Source organism: Amia ocellicauda, chromosome 21, assembly GCF_036373705.1.
Source record: "Amia ocellicauda isolate fAmiCal2 chromosome 21, fAmiCal2.hap1, whole genome shotgun sequence".
Lineage (NCBI taxonomy): Eukaryota > Metazoa > Chordata > Actinopteri > Amiiformes > Amiidae > Amia > Amia ocellicauda.
Window position 1 is genome coordinate 2,506,436 of NC_089870.1, and position 21,518 is coordinate 2,527,953.

The 21,518-nt window shown below is 40.1% G+C and overlaps 1 protein-coding gene across 2 annotated transcripts in view; it reads left to right on the top strand.

Moving 5' to 3' along the window:
* The first annotated feature begins 1,411 nt into the window (after positions 1-1,411).
* Positions 1,412-21,518, top strand: part of mta1 (metastasis associated 1) — an 81,779-nt gene continuing 61,672 nt past the window's right edge. For both annotated transcript variants that reach the window (XM_066694098.1, XM_066694099.1), the window contains exon 1: positions 1,412-1,729. In XM_066694098.1, the coding sequence (XP_066550195.1) occupies positions 1,702-1,729 (28 nt within the window). In that variant the 5' untranslated portion in view covers positions 1,412-1,701. The remainder of the gene's footprint in view (positions 1,730-21,518) is intronic.

Consider the following 21,518-nt stretch of genomic DNA (forward strand, 5'->3'; position numbering starts at 1 on the left):
TTAAGAAGGGGACTACCAGACCCTGTTCTATAAGCACTGGAACATGTGATGGCCCTATGTACTGTAAACCAAATGTAACTCTAGTTAAGGACATCATTAGAAGAGTTAACAAGACAATACAATGTCATTTTAGTATGTACTTATTTGAATCCCTCTACATATGGATTGTTGATGACTGGAAGGGTTGAAGCCTGATACTCAAGTGTGGGAGTTTTTCTCAAGACCTATATATTCAATTTCAGTAATAGGACAAGAATTCTACCCATATAATCATCACAGGAAAATCTTCAACCTTTGTCCTTTTACAGCAGGTGCATATTTACATCAGGTCACTAGTCAGAACGAAAATAGAATCCATCGACCATCAAAACTCCATTTTGAATTCCTCTGAAATTCATTAGGAATCTGATTGCAATGTTGACTTTAAACAAGATTACATCGGTGCTTTGTTTGATATATGGTGAAAGTTGACACGACACTTTTTCTGTAACTGGAAGAATTCATTGAAGCAGTCAAGTTTAAAAGTTGGACATACAGAGACTCATAGAATCTGTGCCAAGAGCACTGAAGCTGTTCTGACAGCTCGTGGTGCCCAACACCTTACTGAGACACTTTATGTTGGTTTTTCCTTTAATTTGTCACCCGTCTGTATATAGTTAAAGTGGTCACTTGGGTTTCTAGATGTAAATTTATCTCAGCCCTTATTTATTTTTATTATTTAGTTAATGTTTTCACTATGCATTTATTCTAGGTGAATATTAATTGATGTTTGAGAGTGTTCTATACAATCTGAAGAATGGCAGAAAAGGGCAGGGCACTCTTGATCTATACAGGCTTGCAACCATACTTCATGTTGGTTTTTGGTTTACGAATAACACTTTTCAAATACATTCTAAAAATCATTCTGGGATCCCATTAGATTACTACTGCTGGATCTGCAACCATAGCATCGGTTTAATGTCCAGAACATTGTGTTTGAAGGAAAGATCAAACTTTAAACATATCAATGAAATGAAAAAGTACAAGGGAACTCGTAACTGCCTCATCTTTTAGTCCAAAATCCATTTTTTAAGTCATCAGTTACTACTTGGCAAGTACAAATCTGGATCTGTGGTCATTATGAAACAATGGAGAGTGGTGTATGAATGACATCCCCAGTCAAAATCTTTGGCAATAAGACAGGAGGACACTTCACATTGTATGAAGTGGGTTAGAACCTGTATGTGATATTGCACAGACAGAGTGACACTCATGGGACCTCAATATGAGACGCATGAATGACAACGCACAACTTGAAGTATCTATACATACTTTTGAATAAGTTTAAGTCGCCAAAACCTTAGAGCGGAACTGCAACTGGTGCCCCTAGTGGGGGGCAACGCATACAACGGCACAATCTCCTGCTTTGGTATGATTTGGATGGTGATGCCAGCTAAACGCGCCCCCTCCTCCCGCAAGTGAAGATTAGCGCATTACGGCTTTTGTTGCGGACACTATCCAAATTTACGCGGGTTTCTGGCGGCATTAATTAGCAACGAGACCCGGACGAGCTTAATAAAGCGTGTACTGTCGCTTTAAGTACCCTGAGCTGGTGCGCTCTCCATTGATCAATCCACCATTTTCCAACACTAAACAGCAGTACTAGCGACGGTAGCGACACACGGATACCCCTACCTGGAGACACCAGGACCCGGGGCAGACATGGCTGCGAATATGTACCGGGTCGGAGGTAGGATAATAATCTACTTTTGTCTTCTTTATTTGTGAATGTATGGATATTGCACAGCGCGGACTGTTCGTGCACTCCGCGCGTTCTTCCCCTTTTATTCCTGCTAAAGTGTGCTACAGTGAGGATGAGGAGGGTGACTGTGTGAGGAGGAGGAGGAGGAGGAGGAGGAGGATGATGATGATGGTACCGGGACCTCCGTGCTGTTTTTATTGAGAAATGTTTCGCGTCTGATCGACCGAACTGGGCTCCGGTGTCGATTTTGTGAAGATGCAGCCACACACTTTCCGCGAATAAAGTTTAAGTTTTATTGTTGTTTTGGGTATTTCGGTTTTAAGCTAGACGACTAGTTCTGCTGCTATACCATGTTTTTTTTTTTTTTTTTTTTTTTTTTAAGTGAACCTCCTTTCTCACAGCCTGTAAGGGTTTCGGTGCTGCTTCCCCCACCTTTGACGATACATTGCTTAATCGAGTGTGTGCTTTATTTTACGTCGATATTTGGTCAGTGGTCTTCCTGTGGTATTATTACGGAGATCATACAGTATTTAGTGTATACATTATAAAAGTTTTTTTTTCTTCCTCCCACTTCCCTCCCAACCCCCACCCACCGCCAATAGAAATGAATGGAGGGAGAAATTGAAACATAATGTTCAGCCTTTTAAGATATATTATTGTTAATATGAGCAGTAACGTGTAGCTGTGTGGTCTGGGTATGTCTTCAGGCTGGCAGTGGAGGGAGCTTCCCGTTTCAACGGCCGTTTCGCCGTTACGTCTGCATCGGGGTTCACACTCACCGGACTTGGGGGTGATTTTCCACCGATAAATGTGTACTTTAAACAGATCATTGAAAAATGATCACTTTCATCAGTTTAATGTTGGCCAGTGCCCATCGTATTCGGCATGGGACCATTTCTGGACACGAATCAAACAAACACGATGCTAATTGTGTATTGCAATATAGCATACTTTTCATTGTTTTATTTCATTTGGCTAATTCTATCACTGTTGGCAAAATGGACGAATGCAGTCTTGTTACTACTAGATAGCGACCCTCAGCCTAAATAACACGTGTTTGTGTCATTTATAACACACCGACTCGTTCGAATGCTGCCGGGAAGGTTTGTGGGGGTGTTGTGTTTACAATCCGGTGAGCTTGGGGGGAGCAAACATGGCGGAGTGATACAGGGTAGCTACACTGGGGGGCAAGCGCATACATAATGTACCACACCTCGAAACAGTATCATTTAGGCAGTGGGTCGCTTACAGTCAGTCATATCTCTGAACTGGGCTTCTGAGATGGTGAGAAGTGCCAATGACCTTAAAATGACAACTTCAGACAGGGCAGTTGCAGGGGGTTTGAAGCAGCGGTGCTGAACAAAGCGTGCTCGGCTGCTGTGGGGCTCTGGAGTTGGATTCCCGTGTTGCGTCTGTTGTAACCCGCTGTATTTTTAGAGAGGGAGGAGGGGAGGATGTCTTAAAAGGTGTCCTTAAAAGACCCACTGTGTTGCATTTAAAGTGACAACCTTTGCAGTTGTAACAGTCCAGAACCTAAAAACACAAGCAAAAAGGGTATAGATACATTTGATATTGAAACTCGTCGAAGAAAGAGAGCGTTTGAAACATGCCTGTGTGTATGAAGCAACCACAAATTGTTTCAAACAGGAAGTAGGTCCATAATGATTATTTTATATGTATTTAGCCTCTATGGGTCTATTAACATTTAGAAGCAGTTTCATTATTATTATTTTTTTTATAAAGTGGCATGCTTTACTGTAGATCTTTTTGGCTACAGACCCCCACAGCTAGTTTGGGGTGGTACTGCCAGATGCTGTCTGCAAATTAAGGGAAACCTGCAAAAATACAATTGATCTTGTCTATCTGTTATTACTGCATTGAATAAGTCATCAAGAAATACCGCTCTCCATTAGGCTAAATTGTGCCTTCTCGAATTGCAGCTGGATCTGATTGTAATCCTTTGAGCAATTTCAGTACAGCATTTCAGTGGTATTACAGACCCACAGTGATTGAAGAACATCCAACATCTCAGATCACCAACAAGGACCAATTTCTCTCCAGATTACTCCGTGTTCACCAATGATGTTGTGTTATGAAGCATAAGCAGACTGATTAAGACTGTGCTTATGAAGAGCTGGAGTGGTGTGGCTTGGGACACTAGCATTTGCAGTCTGGACATTCTTCTTGTGCTGTCCCTTACCGAATTATCAGGGGGTGGGGGGATAAAACTAATGTCCTCATGTATTGTGCCTGTTCAAACACAGTAGCTGTTACCCCCAACTAAAGTTGTTTGCAGGCTGAGATCCTCTGAGGCATTAACAGTTGCCCCTGGGATGCTGAGATTAATTTATGGCCTAATGACTGTTTTTACTAATGAGGCTTTTAGATTCTAAATTTTTTTGCCACGGAAACATTTTAATTAATCAAATGCCCCGTTTCCACTGTTGCTCAGTTGCATCTCTTCCTGTAACCACACTAGTTTCAGGAGGTATAGTTTCATATGTCGCACTCCCTGAGTCCCAAACTGTGGTCTAGATGGTCTAGAAGTATCGTTACGTGCCCTTACGTTGCCAGATGCATTGTCACTCCATTTTGAAGTTGGAACTACAATAATGGCAGCCTCTATTGATGCGAGAGATGCAGTAGAAACACTTTCCAAGAAAGAATGTTCGTTAACTTTTAAATAAAAATACCTTTAAGATTAAATTAGACTGCTTATTAGTGTATGGTTGGAAAGTGCCATACAGGATCAATTTCTTGGAGCAGTAAGACATTTAAAAGTGTTTGAAAAGATCACGAAACTCCTGCTGGAGAAAGGACTGCATTGGACTGCAATACAGTGCTGTGACAAAATACAGAAATAAACTACATTACAAAAAGGTTAAAGATGCTAAAAACAAAAGTGGTAACTATAGAAGTAGTTTTAGAAATTGTGAGCCAAACCTAACCGCTATTAAATCCCAGAATGCAGTGTCCCAGAATGCTGTTTTACTTTTGGCGTCTCACACTCACTCCTGGGGTGGCTGCACTTAACAACAATGCAAAGTAAACGCAGGCAGCCATGTTTAGGTGTGAAATGGACAATCCGAGTTGCACCTAAGTGTGGACAGTGGAAACGGTAAAAGACCGCTATGGCCGTGCAATGCTTTGTTGATGGCTCTGTTTTGGGGATAGTTGGTTTTATTGGATGCTCTTTCAGGGCATAGATGCTTCCTCTTGATTAGTGTAGGTTGCTTAATACATTATGTGTTTGTCTACATGTCTTTATTGTCTGTGTTCTTAGCAGACAACCACCTTTCAATAATCGCTCTCCCTACTGGAAGTGAAATATTTGAAACACCGGAAATTACCTAGTTCCAGGAACAAATATTTCAACTGAAATATAACTGAATTTCCATTTAGGATGCATATGTTTTTTCTTAAACCTAGGCAAGGCAGACACATCATTTCGTAATTGTATTACTTACAAATGTATGCTTTGAAGGCCATATCATCTGTTGATTAAAGAAAAAAAATTTTTGAATTGGTCTGCGCTTGTGGTATTAAAAAATAAAAATAAAAATCAGCAGTACTTTTTACTATCCTTATGTGATTCTTAAACAGGCTTTTTCTGGTATAGAGTAATTCCTAATGCAATTATAATTGGAAATCGACTTCTTCTGGGATATTGTTTAGATTATCTACACCAGCTCAAAACAGTTCTATGGTGGCATAGCACCTAGCTAAAGGAATGTAGTGGCAGGTATCTCACAGTCTCACAGATCTTGTGACTGGAATGCAGGTATAGAATATACTTCAGTGCCAGTAGTTGGGGTACCTTCAGAGGTGATTCCCCCACCCTCTTTTCTTTCTTACTTCTTCCCCCCCCACCCCCATGTCATATTTTGTACCTGTCTCACTGAATTGGCCCATGAGATCAATTAATTGTTGTTTACTTTGCAGGGTTGGCAAGATGGCAAGAAGTAATAATCGAGATGCAGCTACTGAATGGGCTGTAGTGTCCTGCTATTTCGTCCACTGTGTACTTTAACAAAAGATGCCAGTCAGGCTTGATACCATGTATATAACAGGCTATCTAGCAAAACTCAATTGTCAGACAATGGGATACATTTTGCAGCTGCTTCTGACATGGTTTATCGCAGATCTCTTCCAAAATGAGACTTTAAATGTTGGTAGTGAATACCATCTAATAGCAGCCTCAAAGCCCCAATGAATTGGTAAACAAAACCACCATAGATGTTATTAACTTAGATTTACTTCAGACATTACACTCTTAGTATATTACCTTTTCTAAAATGGGAAGATTTACAGTAGGCACTTATACTTAGAATAGGGTAGGAGTGTGAATGTGGCGTGTGTAAATATTGTGTTTTGAGAAGCAGTTTCCATTATGTGGTACTAGTGAGCTAGTAAACTATCAAATACTAGAATAAAATTCTTGCTTTGTTAAGTTGGTAATGGGCTATGATATTTGGAGTGTTTGAGAACAGAGTTCAGAGTATAGCAAGAGATGCATAGGGTGGTAAAGAAGGGTACATTTTGACCTTCCAAAATTTGGAACTAAATTCCAAAAAAGGTTCGAATTTTTGATAGAATTTTTAAATTAACTGGTGTCATTTGTTTTCCCAATTATTTTGATGGAAAATCCTGTATCATTTTTATATGAAAAGGCCAGACACTATCAGTATGGGACACAAGTACGTAGGACTCCTTGTCAAAGTAACTGGTGGGTGTAGCAGTTAGGAAAAAATGTCAGTGTTTTTGTGAAAGCAGATCACTCTGATTGAGTTGTATCTTTGCAGATAATATACTTTGTGTATGCTTACATATATAAACTTGCATTTAACATGCACAGAAACTGGTAAGAAAGTAACTGATTTGTCTTTGGAATGCCTTCAGGCTGGCACTATCTATACCTTCCAAACTTTCAGAAGGCTTAAAGCTACCTTCAAACCTTCGAATACAACCTTAGAGTTGTATGAAGGTGTGACCAGAGTGCATGCTACTGGCTCTTTGTGGCTTTGTCATGAACATTCGCAGCACTCAGACCCATACTAGGAGTACTGGATGTGCCAAGATCTGATTGAGGGGAGAGAAAGGGATATTGGCTTGAATTACCTGACATTGCCATAGTAACCCTTGCTGAACAGATTCCTGGTGAGGCACGCTCACTCAGCCCTGTTGTACATTCTGTATTTACTAGTTCAGCGTTTTTTGCTGCATGGATTTTTTCTTGTTCTGTGGAAAGCAGGTTCTTTGGGTAATGGAGCCATATGTCTGAGTTGCTGCCTCGTGTCAAGCACAATCTTTAGGACCCACAGGGAATACAAAATTGGTTAAGAATTTCTGTGGTTTAGGAAGGCAGATCAACTTGTATAGATGTCTTGCTCTTCCATAAGGAGCTGTACTGAGCATGCCTTGCCATGGGTTGTGCCTGGGTATAAAATATCTTGATCAATATTCAGTCTGTGGCATCCTTTGAATAAACCTGTCAGCTGACTAGACCGTGACATCATATTGACACTTGTCCATCATTAGTCACAAGGCATTGCAGGAACTGGGCTTTAGAAAAGTGGCTACATAGAAAGCAGGCCAGTGTAATATGAGATTATGTTATGAAACCACAGTGAACGACTCGAGTTTGAAATGTCGTTGGTTAGTGAACTATTGTTAACTTCGAGGTGGACTGTATTATCCGCCGAATTACTGGTTTGTTTTCGTGTTTTAACAGCAGGCTGTCTACTACAGTATTTTCTCCTCTCCAGGCTTCCCCATTTTTTTATCATCTGTAAATTGCTCTACTTGCCTTCACTCACACTGAGTTGTCCCAGCAATGCCTTTTTAGAATACCAGAGTAGCATCTGATCCACACCCTGAAACAAAGCTCCCACTGCATCCACACAGTTCTTTGCTCACTCCGTGGCTAAGATGCGCTGGTCGAATTCAAGATAATCTTTGATCTTTGATCACTGCGTCACATGTTAAAAGAGATGACAAATAAAAATGTGCCATTTGTTTTTACTCCTGTATAAGCAGGGTACACCAGCCATCTTTAGCCTGCATGTGTCTGTTCTCATAGTTTCATAGTTCACAGCAACATGAACATGGCAAGTTTCTGACAATTTCATATCTAGCTGAAAACTGAGTCCTTTCTGCAACGACAAACCATTAAGAATGCTTCATGCTCCAGGTCAGTCCCATAGGATTTCCGTGCTGTGTTTTGATCTTGCCTCGGGCTACTCTGTTGCACTTGACTTCTTTTGTTTCCCTGTTTAATTGCTGTGGCTCAGTATGACTTGGTTCCAGTCTTGGGGGGAGCTTTATGGTTTTACTGCTGTCTTTGCAGGTGTGGTATGTCCCTGCATCTCAGTTTAATGGCTATCCCCTGCTATGACTGGGGAATGGGGAGGCTTGTACAAAGACAAAAAGAGACTCAACTACAGATGTCTTTGTTCCAGACATTGCCTTTATTGTGAGTGGCAGTTTATCTAGCCATGTATATAATTAATTGTACCATTTTCTTTTTCCCCCTTCTATTCCTATGGCGTTTTCTCCCTGTTCCAGTGCATATGAACCATACCCTATCTCTGTCAGAAGGGACCATGTCATGAGCCATTTCTGCTTCAGTCTTGAGTGGATCGTATTAATTCAGTTAGACTTTGTGTTAAAAAAAAAAAAAAAAAAAAAAAAAAAGGCAGGTACTTTCCAATGAGTGGACAGATGAGATTTTGAAGTAAAATAAAACAAATAGCTCTGTGCCTTTAAATCATAGTTAAAGCAATTTGCAGTCTTTACAGAGGCGTGGTGCTCTCTCTCTCTCTCTCTCTCTCTCTCTCTCTCTCTCTCTCTCTCTCTCTCTCTCTCTCTTAAACAGCCTTCCCTGACTCCTGCTATCCTCCCTCTCTCACACTTTTCACACTGTATCTTTATACAGTCAACTGATCTGTCTCTCTCTCTGTGGATAGGCTTGTTTCCATAGGCAAGTGCACTCGTATCACAGTTACTAAACTCCATAAAGGCACTGAAACACTGAACTCACTGCTGTACTGGAATACCGCTCAGTGTAAGCACCATACAGCTTACGTAATAGCTCTTGAGAGAAAATTACATCCCAGCTGTTCCTTGGAAAAACTGTATTCTCTCTCCGTGAGAATTCTAGAGACCTTTTTGAGTACAATTTTTAAGAATTAAACATGCCCATTGAACATCTCTGAAAAATCTGTAAACTTTCTAACCACAAATAATGCCATGCATTGCTGGGAATAGTCTATTTCACATTAATGGAAGTCAAAATACTTAATTTACTTCCGTATTTATGGTATATCTGGTCCTATTTAATCAAAGTTCAAAGATGAGTGTTTCTGTAGATGTGGTAAGATCAAGAGCCTCTCTCCGAAGTCAGCCTTCAGTCAGCCATCTGACATGGTAAAACTGTAGCGTGAACCTGTGAATGTGATGGTGTAGTATATTAGTGGAAAGCAACAAAGGAGACAGGATGTGATTTCACAGCATATTCATCAGAGTTACCTCATTCAGTCTAGCAATCTGAATTCCTTCTGCAAAGTTCAGTTTACCTTTTGTGTCAAGATATGAGTCAAACCCAAGAATGCATGATATAGTATGAAAGAGCTACGCAAAACAGGTGTTTTACCGTAGAAAGTTAGTTTTTTTGTGCTCTGTGCTGTAGTGTGCTGCTCCTGCTGTTATGTTTCCTTCTGTTTGAATATGGAATGAGATTTTTTCTTTTTTCTTTTCCCTCTATCTGAAATAAACAGTTGTGACTCAGCTTGGCTCACTACTCCAGCCCTCATACGTACATGGCAGGGATATAGACTGCATGCTCTCATGCACTGCCAGACCATCCTCTTCTTCTCACACTGCCAGGCCTCAGTTCAAACAGCAGAGCTATAGCTTTTTGAGTGGGCCTGATACAGCTCTCACTGATAACACTGCAGGCTCACAGGTACCTAGTAAGCTATAGGAAACACACTGGTGTGTAAATTGAAAAGAACCGTGGTCTAAATTAGGCATTGCCCTCTTCATTTAGTTGGTTGTCTTGGGTTAGGTCCTGGTCACTGACAGCTATGACGTAGCCTAGATTGAAGCAAAAGCTGTCTGAACTTTACCACCCTGTCTGCTTTAATTTGCTGGTATTAGGCCACTGGGGATAGTTCTGTGAAATTCAGATGGGATTCTCAGTGTGGAGGTGGTCTCTGCATTGGACAGTGCTGCTGCATTTTTGGTGCAGCTGTAATGCTTGTGTAATTCCATGGTGACTGATGCTACACTCAAGACCTCAAGATCATTATGCAGTGGTGCCCGACCCTGGTCCCAGAGAGCTAATTTTATAGGTCACCCCTAAATCATCACTTTCTAAACAATGGGGAACAAATACCAGGTATTGATTTAATTAAGCAATTCAACTGTTCTATTATGGGCAGTCTAGTTTTTCGGGGATGAAGGGATTTCTGAATTACTGACTGTTTGCATGGATGAGTCAAAAAGTATGGATAGAACAGTATTGCATCAAAGCTTTGTCTATTGTCAGAAGATTTCTAAGCTTTAAAACTAGTACATCCTGAAGCCACTTAAGAGTTCATCACATTGAGTTGTTGACTACATGTAACATCAGTCAGTTATCTTTTGTTTGTTTGTTTGTTTGTTTGTGTGTCCAGATTCCTTTGGCAGTGTGAATGCAGCCTGTAGCCAATTGGAAACAGCCTTTGCAGTTACACAGTGTTTTCCAGTGTTTTCCAGTGTGTCAGACTCGAAGAAGTCTCAATTCTTCTAACACTCATATCAAATGCTTTGCAATGTCGCCCTGGATAAGGGCGTCTGCTAAGAAATAATAATAATAAATAATAAAGAAAAGTCCCTGGTAGCATGGTTTGTGGCTATAGTGCTGGCAGCAGATTAACATGGTGCAGGAGGGGTTGGTTCGGGCTTCCAATGTAGTCGGTTATTATAAGCCCTGGCTCTTAGTTTGCCTATTGCCCTGTTGGATTTCACAGTCATTGGGTGCCCAGACGAGTTACCACCATGCTGCACTTTAACAGGACTCTCGGCCCACATTTAAACTCCCGGCAAAGCTGCCATGTCAGACGAGTCATTTCCTCAGGATGGCTTTGAAAAATAAGTCCTTTGTTCACATTCACAATTAAACCAAAGCTGTGCACTGTCAGAGTGGAAGGATGCATGCCACTCCTGGGTACATCTCTATCAAGTTATATTAAGTACCATTTCCATGAAAAGGAACTAGATATAAGTTTGTTGCTGGTTTGGCTTAGATTTGTATCTGAGATTTTGCTTTTTTTTTTTTAATCCTTGAATAATTACCACTCTATTGCTAGTTACTGAAGCTGGACAACCAGATTAATAAGCAAGTCCTGCCTTGCTACTGGCAATGATTTTGAATAGCGCAAGTACTGGTTATCCTATTAAATATTAAAATGCAGTTTTCTGGTCTTTCTATTATTATGTTACTGAACCAAAAAAACAAAAAAACAAATTATTACTGGATTGGATTACTTTTTGAATTAAAATTGCTGGTAAATTGTAAATATAATACACCTTATTCCAAGTTACATAATCGTTAACTGTGTGGTTGTTAATTTAGAATCTGCAGCAATAGGAAAGATCTATGACTGTCCATTATTCTACCAAGCAGTGTGTCATTTGAAATTAGAGACAAATCATTGGCTTTATAGGTAATTCTCTTTCTCATTATTTTCTCGCATGTATTTAAAGAAAAACTCTAAATACTGGTCTACATAATTAGAAACACAGCATGAAGTAATTCCCTCTGAAATAAATCTATTAGCTGCTGTACCAATGCGATTATATGTGAAGGGACAAAATTACAGTATCTTGACTGGCTGAATGTTACCCCGCCAAAGGGAAATCTACAGCGGTATGCAGTTGAAAATGAATGGGATGGTAGACTTACAAGGCCTTAATGTGTGATCCCTGAGTAACCAGCCTCCAAGCTCTTCTTAAGATTGATTTAGTAGCAGGTCTAATCTTGGGATTCAAATAATGTAATCCTTCACCAGGAGCATATGGTCGTTTAATTACCCAAACTGTACTAATTTGAGTAGAGAAAAAGAGACCAAAAGCTTTTCCTTTGTGAACAGTATTCACAAAGAAGCCTGTACTTGGTTGTCCTCAGTGGAAAAGTGTTGCAGTCTCTCATCTGAGTAGTTGTATCTTTGTATGTTCATGCAGTTGGTAAACTAAATGTCCCAAAAAAGAAAATGTGAAGGACGCTTCCAAAGTGTGGAATGAATTTGGAAGCTATGTAGTTTTTAAGTAGCCATGCAAGTTAGACATTTCTTGAAAGTGTGTTTTGAGCTTTATAGTAGTACCGCACAGTACATAATTTGTATTTAGTTAATATAGTAATGGTGTTATGTTTCCTATGATAAATTACCCTTGCGTTTTGCCAACAAAGATATGTTAAAATATAAATTAAAACATATTGCATATAGCAGTTTGATGCTTTTCATGTCCTCCAAACTGCAGGCTGTTGCTTTGTAATGATGAAATGGAACTGCAGCATTTTTTCATAATTTTCATAACTTTCCTCTGATGCAGATTTGCCTCAAATTAGGTGACAAGCATTTAACATTGGGAAAAAAGAGATGAGTGGATCGATTTGAGAGGCACTGGGAATTGTATTTTATAATGCAGGGAGAAAAGCTGGTCGCATTCTGATACCTTGTTGCAGTTCCAACCAAATGATTGGATTGTGGTCAGGACTCTGGACTCCTGTAAGCACTGCTTTACACACCTACCTTTATAACATTTGACATTTGTGACAGTTGGTTCAGGCTATCCCCATTACATTCCATTAAAGATGGCATTTCACTGTTGTCCAGAATCTTACAAAATATGTGTGTGCTCACAGTGCACTCCAAGACAAGAAACTCTACATAGAGTCATAGTTATTCATTTGCACTGACCTTGCTATCCATTGAGGACACTAAGGTATAGGTTGAGCACTGTGACTCTTAAAGCTAGCTGACTAAAATAAATAATTTGTGATTTGGTACATTTATTTTACTACATGGCATAAAAGATATAGTCCTGCACTCTCTGACACACATAACCTATCGTGAAACACTTTTGCTGAAGCTGTCTGTCTTAACTTGATAAAGCAAACAAAGGTTAGGGAAGGAGAATGAGATGGTCACTCTTTCTATCTACCTCTCTGTCTCTGGTAGATAGAAAGGGTGAGAGTTTTGTAGGCTGGCAGGATCTTAAATGTAGTCTGCAATAATGGGTTTTTGACATATTACTTTACCTGTGTCAAAATGTATTTTTAAATATTCAGTGGTGAATGATTGTGCTTTCTGTAATTAACTGATGTGTTTGTCCTGATTTCTGTTAGGCTGCAGTGTAACTCTGTGCTTCTGTGTCATCCAATGAAAAATCTCATACAAACATTTTCTCCAAAATAAGAATTGTCTTTCTTCTCTGAGAGACCTTCATCTTTGTATAATAATGCCTATCGCTGTGCTTAGCAACCTAGACACTATTCGCCCCAGCGCAGTGCTATTTTACATTGCCCACTGTGGGAGATTGGATCACTAGTTACCTTCTAAATTTTCCATATGCTTGCTATTTTTTGTAATGTATTGTAGACTGCGTTCTATGCATTTCTCATTGAGTAATCAGCCAAAATAAAATAAGACGCACAGCTGAGAGTTTCAGCACTTTTTACCTTATTTTGAGAATATTTATAAATATATAGGCCTAGACATAAACACATGATAAAGTTATTATAGATAAAAAGTTATTATAGTTTCTGTACTGTGCCCTTGGTTTTTGCAAAAAAAATGATGCAGCTGTAAAACTTGAAAACAGATGAAACTGCTAAACAATGGGGTCTTTCGTCCATCCATCCCTCTGATATAAATTGATCCCTTTAAGCCAGTGCTAGGGAGCCCTGGTGCTGGAGGCCTGTCTTGTTGGCTCAGCTGCAGAGTCCTGCCAGGGTAGGTAATTGCACCCCAGTGCAGGATCTCCTCATTGACCTGCAGCGCCTGCAAACAGATTAGCAGGCTGAGGTCAGAGGATGATGAATATGGTGGTGTCCTGTCAGGTCACTGAAAGTGTGGCCAGGGTCATTGTGGGCCCCGGAGAGCGCCTGCTGCTCTCAGATATTCACCTTCTTCAGAGACCAGGAAGGCAGTCCATGCATTATGTATAACTTCTCAGAAACACATTCATCAATAACTTTGCAATCACAAATAAACTGCATAGTGCTCTAGCTAATGGAAGAGGACTGTACATTTCACTAGGCCTACATAAAGTAGTTTTAATGAATTGCTGTACAACCCCAAGTCAGATCATCTTCTTGAAATTTACAGCACAGTGTAAGATGAAGACCTTTTAGACACAATATCACAGTGGCTTAAGTCCTCTGCACAGAGCACTTGGGTCTAGTGGCAAACTTGAGAGATCTGGTTCTGTACACATTAGGCCTTGCACCTTTAGGGTTTTGTTAGTCTGCCAGGGTTTTACTCGGTACAGAAGTGACCCCTGTTGCTTGCTGGGATTCTGTTAGCCTGCACTAATGTCAGTGGTGCTTCATCTGAGGTCTTCATTGTGCTCTATTGTGCTTTGAGATTGCAGTGTGTAAAGAAGTGAATGGCCTGACATTTTCAGGTGATGTTTTATTGTCTTCATCTCTCCTCCTCTGGTATGAGGGTTGTGGTAATTAACAATTAGTGATTCCTAAATCAAGGTAAAATGAAAAAAAAAAAAAAAAAAAGCTCACTGATCAGTGTGTGTGTATGCCTCGCATGTACTTTAGACAAGAGTGAGACAACATGTGGTTCTTCCAATCCATTTGCATCAAAATATTTTATTACCATCCTCTCCTGAATAATTAAACTGACTGGAACTCGGTTTCCTCCAAACAATTAAGAGAGTGATTGTAACTAAGTCCAGCAGTGGAATGCTTTGGCTGAGCAGATCAGTTGTGCTTTGAGTGGTTTTTGATCATGGCTTCCCTCTCAAGGCCTTGACCTCAAACACACTGCATAAAGCAGTCACTCTGATCTCTCTCACAGATCAGATAAAGAGACACAGACGAGCAACTATACACCTACATCAGGAACATCTAAATCTGGATTTCATAACCTGTTGACAGTATAGATTAGGGCTGGGCGATATGGCCAAAATACAGTATCGCAGAATTTCTCATTTTTGATGATACTGGTATTTATTAATGGCCATTTTATACTGTTCATAAAGCAAAAATAATACTAGAAGTTGCATGCAACTTTTAAGGCTTCCATGTTGTATAAGTGGGTTTCAGATTTGAACAGGCATTTGTAGTTTAAATGCATGTTATTAAATGTGTACTTTTCAATTCTAATCCAATGTAGTATAGATTTGAGTTTTTCAATATTTTGTCACTTGAAGTGTGTATTTCAATGTCAGTGAAGTATAATATTAATTTATTGATTGCATGCATCAATTTTGAAAGGTGCCATTGTATTTTTCACTTAATTCTAGCATATATGTGAAGTTTTAATTGTGTCATTCAAGATGCAGACAGCAATTCCCAAGTTTGGCCTCATGATGGAGGTAGAGGTCTACATAAGGAATGTCATGATGTGGCTGACATGGAAGCTTTCATGTTGGTTGGTGTACAGCAGCAAGATTTTGTGTCCTATCAACTTGGCTTCATCAACTTTGACAGATCTTTCTTTTAGTTGAATCACTGACAATTTAAGTTCATTAGGCTATAGTTCTGAAAATATTTGCTGTCATAAGTGACATAATGTAACAGAATTTGGTGAGTTTTTGAATTTTGCTGATAGGTTATTCTGGGGTCAATACCATGCTTTTGTTAATATGTGTATTTTGCATATGTGCACAGTCATTTTCTTGTGGCTGCCATGTTGTTGCACACAGTCACTTGTCTCTTGCAGACATGATAGATAGCAGTGTCTATGTAATACATGCAAAGTTTCAGGGCACGGGGCTTTAGAGTTCCGGACTAGTAGCTGTTTTCATTTTCGCACATGGACACATGTTAAATCCAACATTGCGTCTTAACCGTGTACCACACAACGTTAATTATCAGGTTTTATGTTAAATGCACAGACATAGACATAGGTGCTGAGTTTCATGTACATACTGTATTCCAGTGTAGAGGTAATGTGATACTTGTCTGAAGCAACGCATACGTTTTATTTCATTGGCCCACAGCACCCATTGTTTTCACTGGGACAACTAGCCTTTAACACTCCCAGTAGGACTCTGTACTAGTGTCATGCATGCAATTTTGTGTCACAGTGGGTATAAGTGGCATGGATTAGAAGGCACCAAAACTGGAATCAGAGTATGCTACATGGCGTACAAAGCGTGCGCCCGGGGAACTTCTAATGAACAAGCTTAATAGTGGGGCATAAGGTATGCATGTGCGTGAAGTGGCATATGCTTGTACCATTAGGTTTTAGAGAAGAAGATTTCTGTTGCATTTCACAATTTAGACTCCTATTACAATATTTAGCAACACCATGACACCAGCATGTGCAGTTTTCACTGCATTTGTAGGTATAAGTGGTTTCTACAACACTTGTGAGTTTTCATGCATGTATAAGCGTTTTATGGACATTTTAAAGTTTAAAGTTTTCTGCATTGAAGATACAGAACGCAATTTCCAAGTTTGTCCACATGATGGAGGTAGAGGTCTACATAACGAATGTCAGTACATGGTTGAGGCTGTCATTTTCATTGGTGTATAGCAGCCATGTTTTTTGTCCAATCAACTTGGCTTTTTCAGCTTTGACAGATGTTTGTACTAGTGTTAATCACTGAAAATTTAAGCACCTTAGGATTCACTGTTCTGTAGATATTCACTGCTGCATGTGACATGGCCTTTAGCATCGGTACCAGTGCGCCATTTCAGCGTTGGTGACAAAACTCACCACAATCAAGCATAACATTGTCATTTATTATTGTGCCAAGTTTGGTGAGTTTTTGGATATGGCTCATGGTTTTTTTTTGGGTCAAAGTTCATGCTTTTATAAATATGCGTATTTTGCATACGTGCTCAGTCATTTGCTTGTGGCTGCCATGTTCTTGCATGCAGTCACTTGCCTTTTGCACATTTGATAGATTGCAGTATCTATGTAATACATGCACAGTTTCAGGGCACTGGGCTTTATCGTTCTGGAGTAGTAACCGTTTTCATATTCGCACACGGATTCATGTTAAATCCAACATTACGGCTAAACCGTGTACCCCACAAACTTCATTCTCTTGTTTTCTCTTCAAGGCAGAGGCATACACACGTGCAGAGTTTCATGTGTGTACTGCATTCCAGTGTGCAGGAAATGTGTAACTTGTCTGAAGCGGCGCATACTTTTTTTTTCATTGGCCCACAGCACCCATGTTTTTCACTGGGGCAACTCGCCTTTAACAACCTTGGTAGTACTCTGTACTAGTGTCATGCATACCAATTTGTGGCATAGTGGTTATAAGTGGCATGGAGTAGAAGGCACCAAAGCTTGAATCAGAAAACGCAGCCTGGCGGACAAAGCGTGAGACCGAGCAACTTCTGATGAACAAGCGTAACAGTAGGGCATAAGGTATGTATGTGTATGAAGTGGCATATGCATGTGTCCGTTGGTTTTGGAGAAGAAGATTTTTGTAGCATTTCACAATTTCACCTCTAATCGCAACATGCCGGCGGCACCATGTTACCGACACGTGTAGTTTTCACTGCATTTGTAGGTATAAGTTGTTTCTACAACACTTGCGAGTTTCGTGAGTTTTCATGCATGTATGAGCGTTTTAGGGGCATTAGAAGTTTTGGCGGAAGGAAAACAAAATATATATAATAATAATAATAATAATAAAAATCCTAACAGAAACAATAATAATAATAATAATAATAATAATAGGACACAAGTGACATTGAATTACGTTCCCCTGTTTTGTGTCAGTTGTCTAGAAACCAAATCATGTCCACACTATCAAGGATGCACCTTTCTTCGGGACAGATTCACTGCGGTCACTTTGCTGTGAAGTTTCACCCACACTACTCTCCTTCATCTCGTCTTCATTCATTGTCCATTTATCACGTTTGTTTGTTTATGTCAACACGCAATGCACATGGAATTTATTTTCGAAATTTGGTTGAGGCACATTAATTCCAGAACAAGGGTCGCGTTTGAGAAGCGCAGTTCTGCACAGAGACTCAGACATGCGCATTCTTGGAGTGTTTCTGCTTGATGCCATTAAGCCCCACCCACAGAAATCTGCGCAGAATCGCACAGCCCAGCACAGCTCTGAAAGCTGGTTTATACTTCTGCGTCTGCGTCTCTGCGTACATGCGCGGGTGTCGTACGCAGACATTCACTTGGTGTCTGCCAAATACTTTGTAATCAAATAGTAATTGTGAAAGATTTATAATCATGTTGATTGGTGAAACACGCTATTTTCTACACATCATTATTCATTATTATCATAAATTATTGTATTAGATTTGCACCTGATAAAGCGCTCAGCGAGTTTCTAACTTTCCTTTGGAATTCAATCCTGATCTCGTTGCAAACCCGGGTCTCTGGATCAATGCCTTGATCATCACTTGTCTGATCATGAATGCATGTTAATTTCGTCGACGGAAAGAAAAGTACATTTTTACCTTTCGTCCAAAATTGCCAAGCATGAAATACATGGGTATTTCATGGGATAAAATGTGAATTATGTTCACGAAATGTGAATTATATTAACGAAGTGTGCAGTTCGAGGGACAAAATACTAATTATGTGCACAAATGCATTTCGTGGATGAGGAGATGCATTTTAAATACTTTCGTATGTCACCACATCATTTCTCTGCCCTGCTGCAGCGCCTACAGACAGACATCGCACACCAATCGCCGCAGAATATCGCAGCCAATCAGCGCTGGCCTAATGCACGCGCTGTTGAGATCTTGGTGGAGTGGACGTCGGCGCCTCTGCGGGCCTCTGTGGGCTACACGGGCTACGTTTACCCGAGACGCATACGCGTACCTACGCAGAAGTATAAATCGGCCTTAAATCTGCCTTGAACAGCATTGTCAAAACCATAGATATAGAATTCTAGATCGACACTTTAGCATTGTCAATGCTTTATTAAATAATTACATCAATTATTTATAAAAATATAATGTAAATCTATGATGCACAATAATTAAGTTGTTACTCAAATGATTGGCAATTCTGTTTTTTTAAATACAAATGTATTATTTTGAAATTATTTTAGTTAAGTCATCCAATTACATAGATTTCTGCAGGGTTTGTGAAGAAAGGTGGTCGTGTTCTTGTAGTGCAGATTTGCATAGAATCTGCGCAGGAAATTTGCAGCTGGCGCAGCAAGTTGTGTGATACGCGAATGAGATCAAGTTTATTGGTAACTGAATGCTATGACTGAATGACATGGTAATTAGTAAATTATTCAATTTAGCATAGAAAATACCGATATGAAGGTACAGTAATATTCCAAACCGGTCCGTAAATGAATACCATTTTTTTACGTTATACCGCGCCGCCCTAGTATAGATATCTGTGTGTGTGTGTGTATATATATATATGTGTATATATATATATATATATGTGTATATGTGTATATATATATATACACATATACACATATATATATATATATATATATATATATATATATATGTATATGTGTATATATATATATATATATATATATATATATATAATATATATATATATATATATATATTATATATATATCTCACCTAAAGGATTATTAGGAACACCAAACTAATACTGTGTTTGACCCCCTTTCGCCTTCAGAACTGCCTTAATTCTGCGTGGCATTGATTCAACAAGGTGGTGAAAGCATTCTTTAGAAATGTTGGCCCATATTGATAGGATAGCATCTTGCAGTTGATGGAGATTTGTGGGATGCACATCCAGGGCACGAAGCTCCCGTTCCACCACATCCCAAAGATGCTCTATTGGGTTGAGATCTGGTGACTGTGGGGGCCAGTTTAGTACAGTGAACTCATTGTCATGTTCAAGAAACCAATTTGAAATGATTCGACCTTTGTGACATGGTGCATTATCCTGCTGGAAGTAGCCATCAGAGGATGGGTACATGGTGGTCATAAAGGGATGGACATGGTCAGAAACAATGCTCGGGTAGGCCGTGGCATTTAAACGATGCCCAATTGGCACTAAGGGGCCTAAAGTGTGCCAAGAAAACATCCCCCACACCATTACACCACCACCACCAGCCTGCACAGTGGTAACAAGGCATGATGGATCCATGTTCTCATTCTGTTTACGCCAAATTCTGACTCTACCATCTGAATGTCTCAACAGAAATCGAGACTCATCAGACCAGGCAACATTTTTCCAGTCTTCAACTGTCCAATTTTGGTGAGCTTGTGCAAATTGTAGCCTCTTTTTCCTATTTGTAGTGGAGATGAGTGGTACCCGGTGGGGTCTTCTGCTGTTGTAGCCCATCTGCCTCAAGGTTGTACGTGTTGTGGCTTCACAAATGCTTTGCTGCATACCTCGGTTGTAACGAGTGGTTATTTCAGTCAAAGTTGCTCTTCTATCAGCTTGAATCAGTCGGCCCATTCTCCTCTGACCTCTAGCATCAACAAGGCATTTTCGCCCACAGGACTGCCGCATACTGGATGTTTTTCCCTTTTCACACCATTCTTTGTAAACCCTAGAAATGGTTGTGCGTGAAAATCCCAGTAACTGAGCAGATTGTGAAATACTCAGACCGGCCCGTCTGGCACCAACAACCATGCCACGCTCAAAATTGCTTTAATCACCTTTCTTTCCCATTCAGACATTCAGTTTGGAGTTCAGGAGATTGTCTTGACCAGGACCACACCCCTAAATGCATTGAAGCAACTGCCATGTGATTGGTTGGTTAGATAATTGCATTAATGAGAAATTGAACAGGTGTTCCTAATAATCCTTTAGGTGAGTGTATGTATATATATATACATACAGTGAGGGGAAAAAGTATTTGATCCCCTGCTGATTTTGTACGTTTGCCCACTGACAAAGAAATGATCAGTCTATAATTTTAATGGTAGGTGTATTTTAACAGTGAGAGACAGAATAACAACAAAAAAATCCAGAAAAACGCATTTCAAAAAAGTTATAAATTGATTTGCATGTTAATTAGGGAAATAAGTATTTGACCCCTTCGACTTAGTACTTGGTGGCAAAAGCCTTGTTGGCAATCACAGAGGTCAGACGTTTCTTGTAGTTGGCCACCAAGTTTGCACACATCTCAGGAGGGATTTTGTCCCACTCCTCTTTGCAGATCCTCTCCAAGTCATTAAGGTTTCAAGGCTGACGTTTGGCAACTCGAACCTTCAGCTCCCTCCACAGATTTTCTATGGGATTAAGGTCTGGAGACAGGCTAGGCCACTCCAGGACCTTAATGTGCTTCTTCTTGAGCCACTCCTTTGTTGCCTTGGCTGTGTGTTTTGGGTCATTGTCATGCTGGAATACCCATCCACGACCCATTTTCAATGCCCTGGCTGAGGGAAGGAGGTTCTCACCCAAGATTTGACGGTACATGGCCCTGTCCATCGTCCCTTTGATGCGGTGCAGTTGTCCTGTCCCCTTAGCAGAAAAACACCCCCAAAGCATAATGTTTCCACCTCCATGTTTGACGGTGGGGATGGTGTTCTTGGGGTCATAGGCAGCATTCCTCCTCCTCCAAACACGACGAGTTGGGTTGATGCCAAAGATCTCGATTTTGGTCT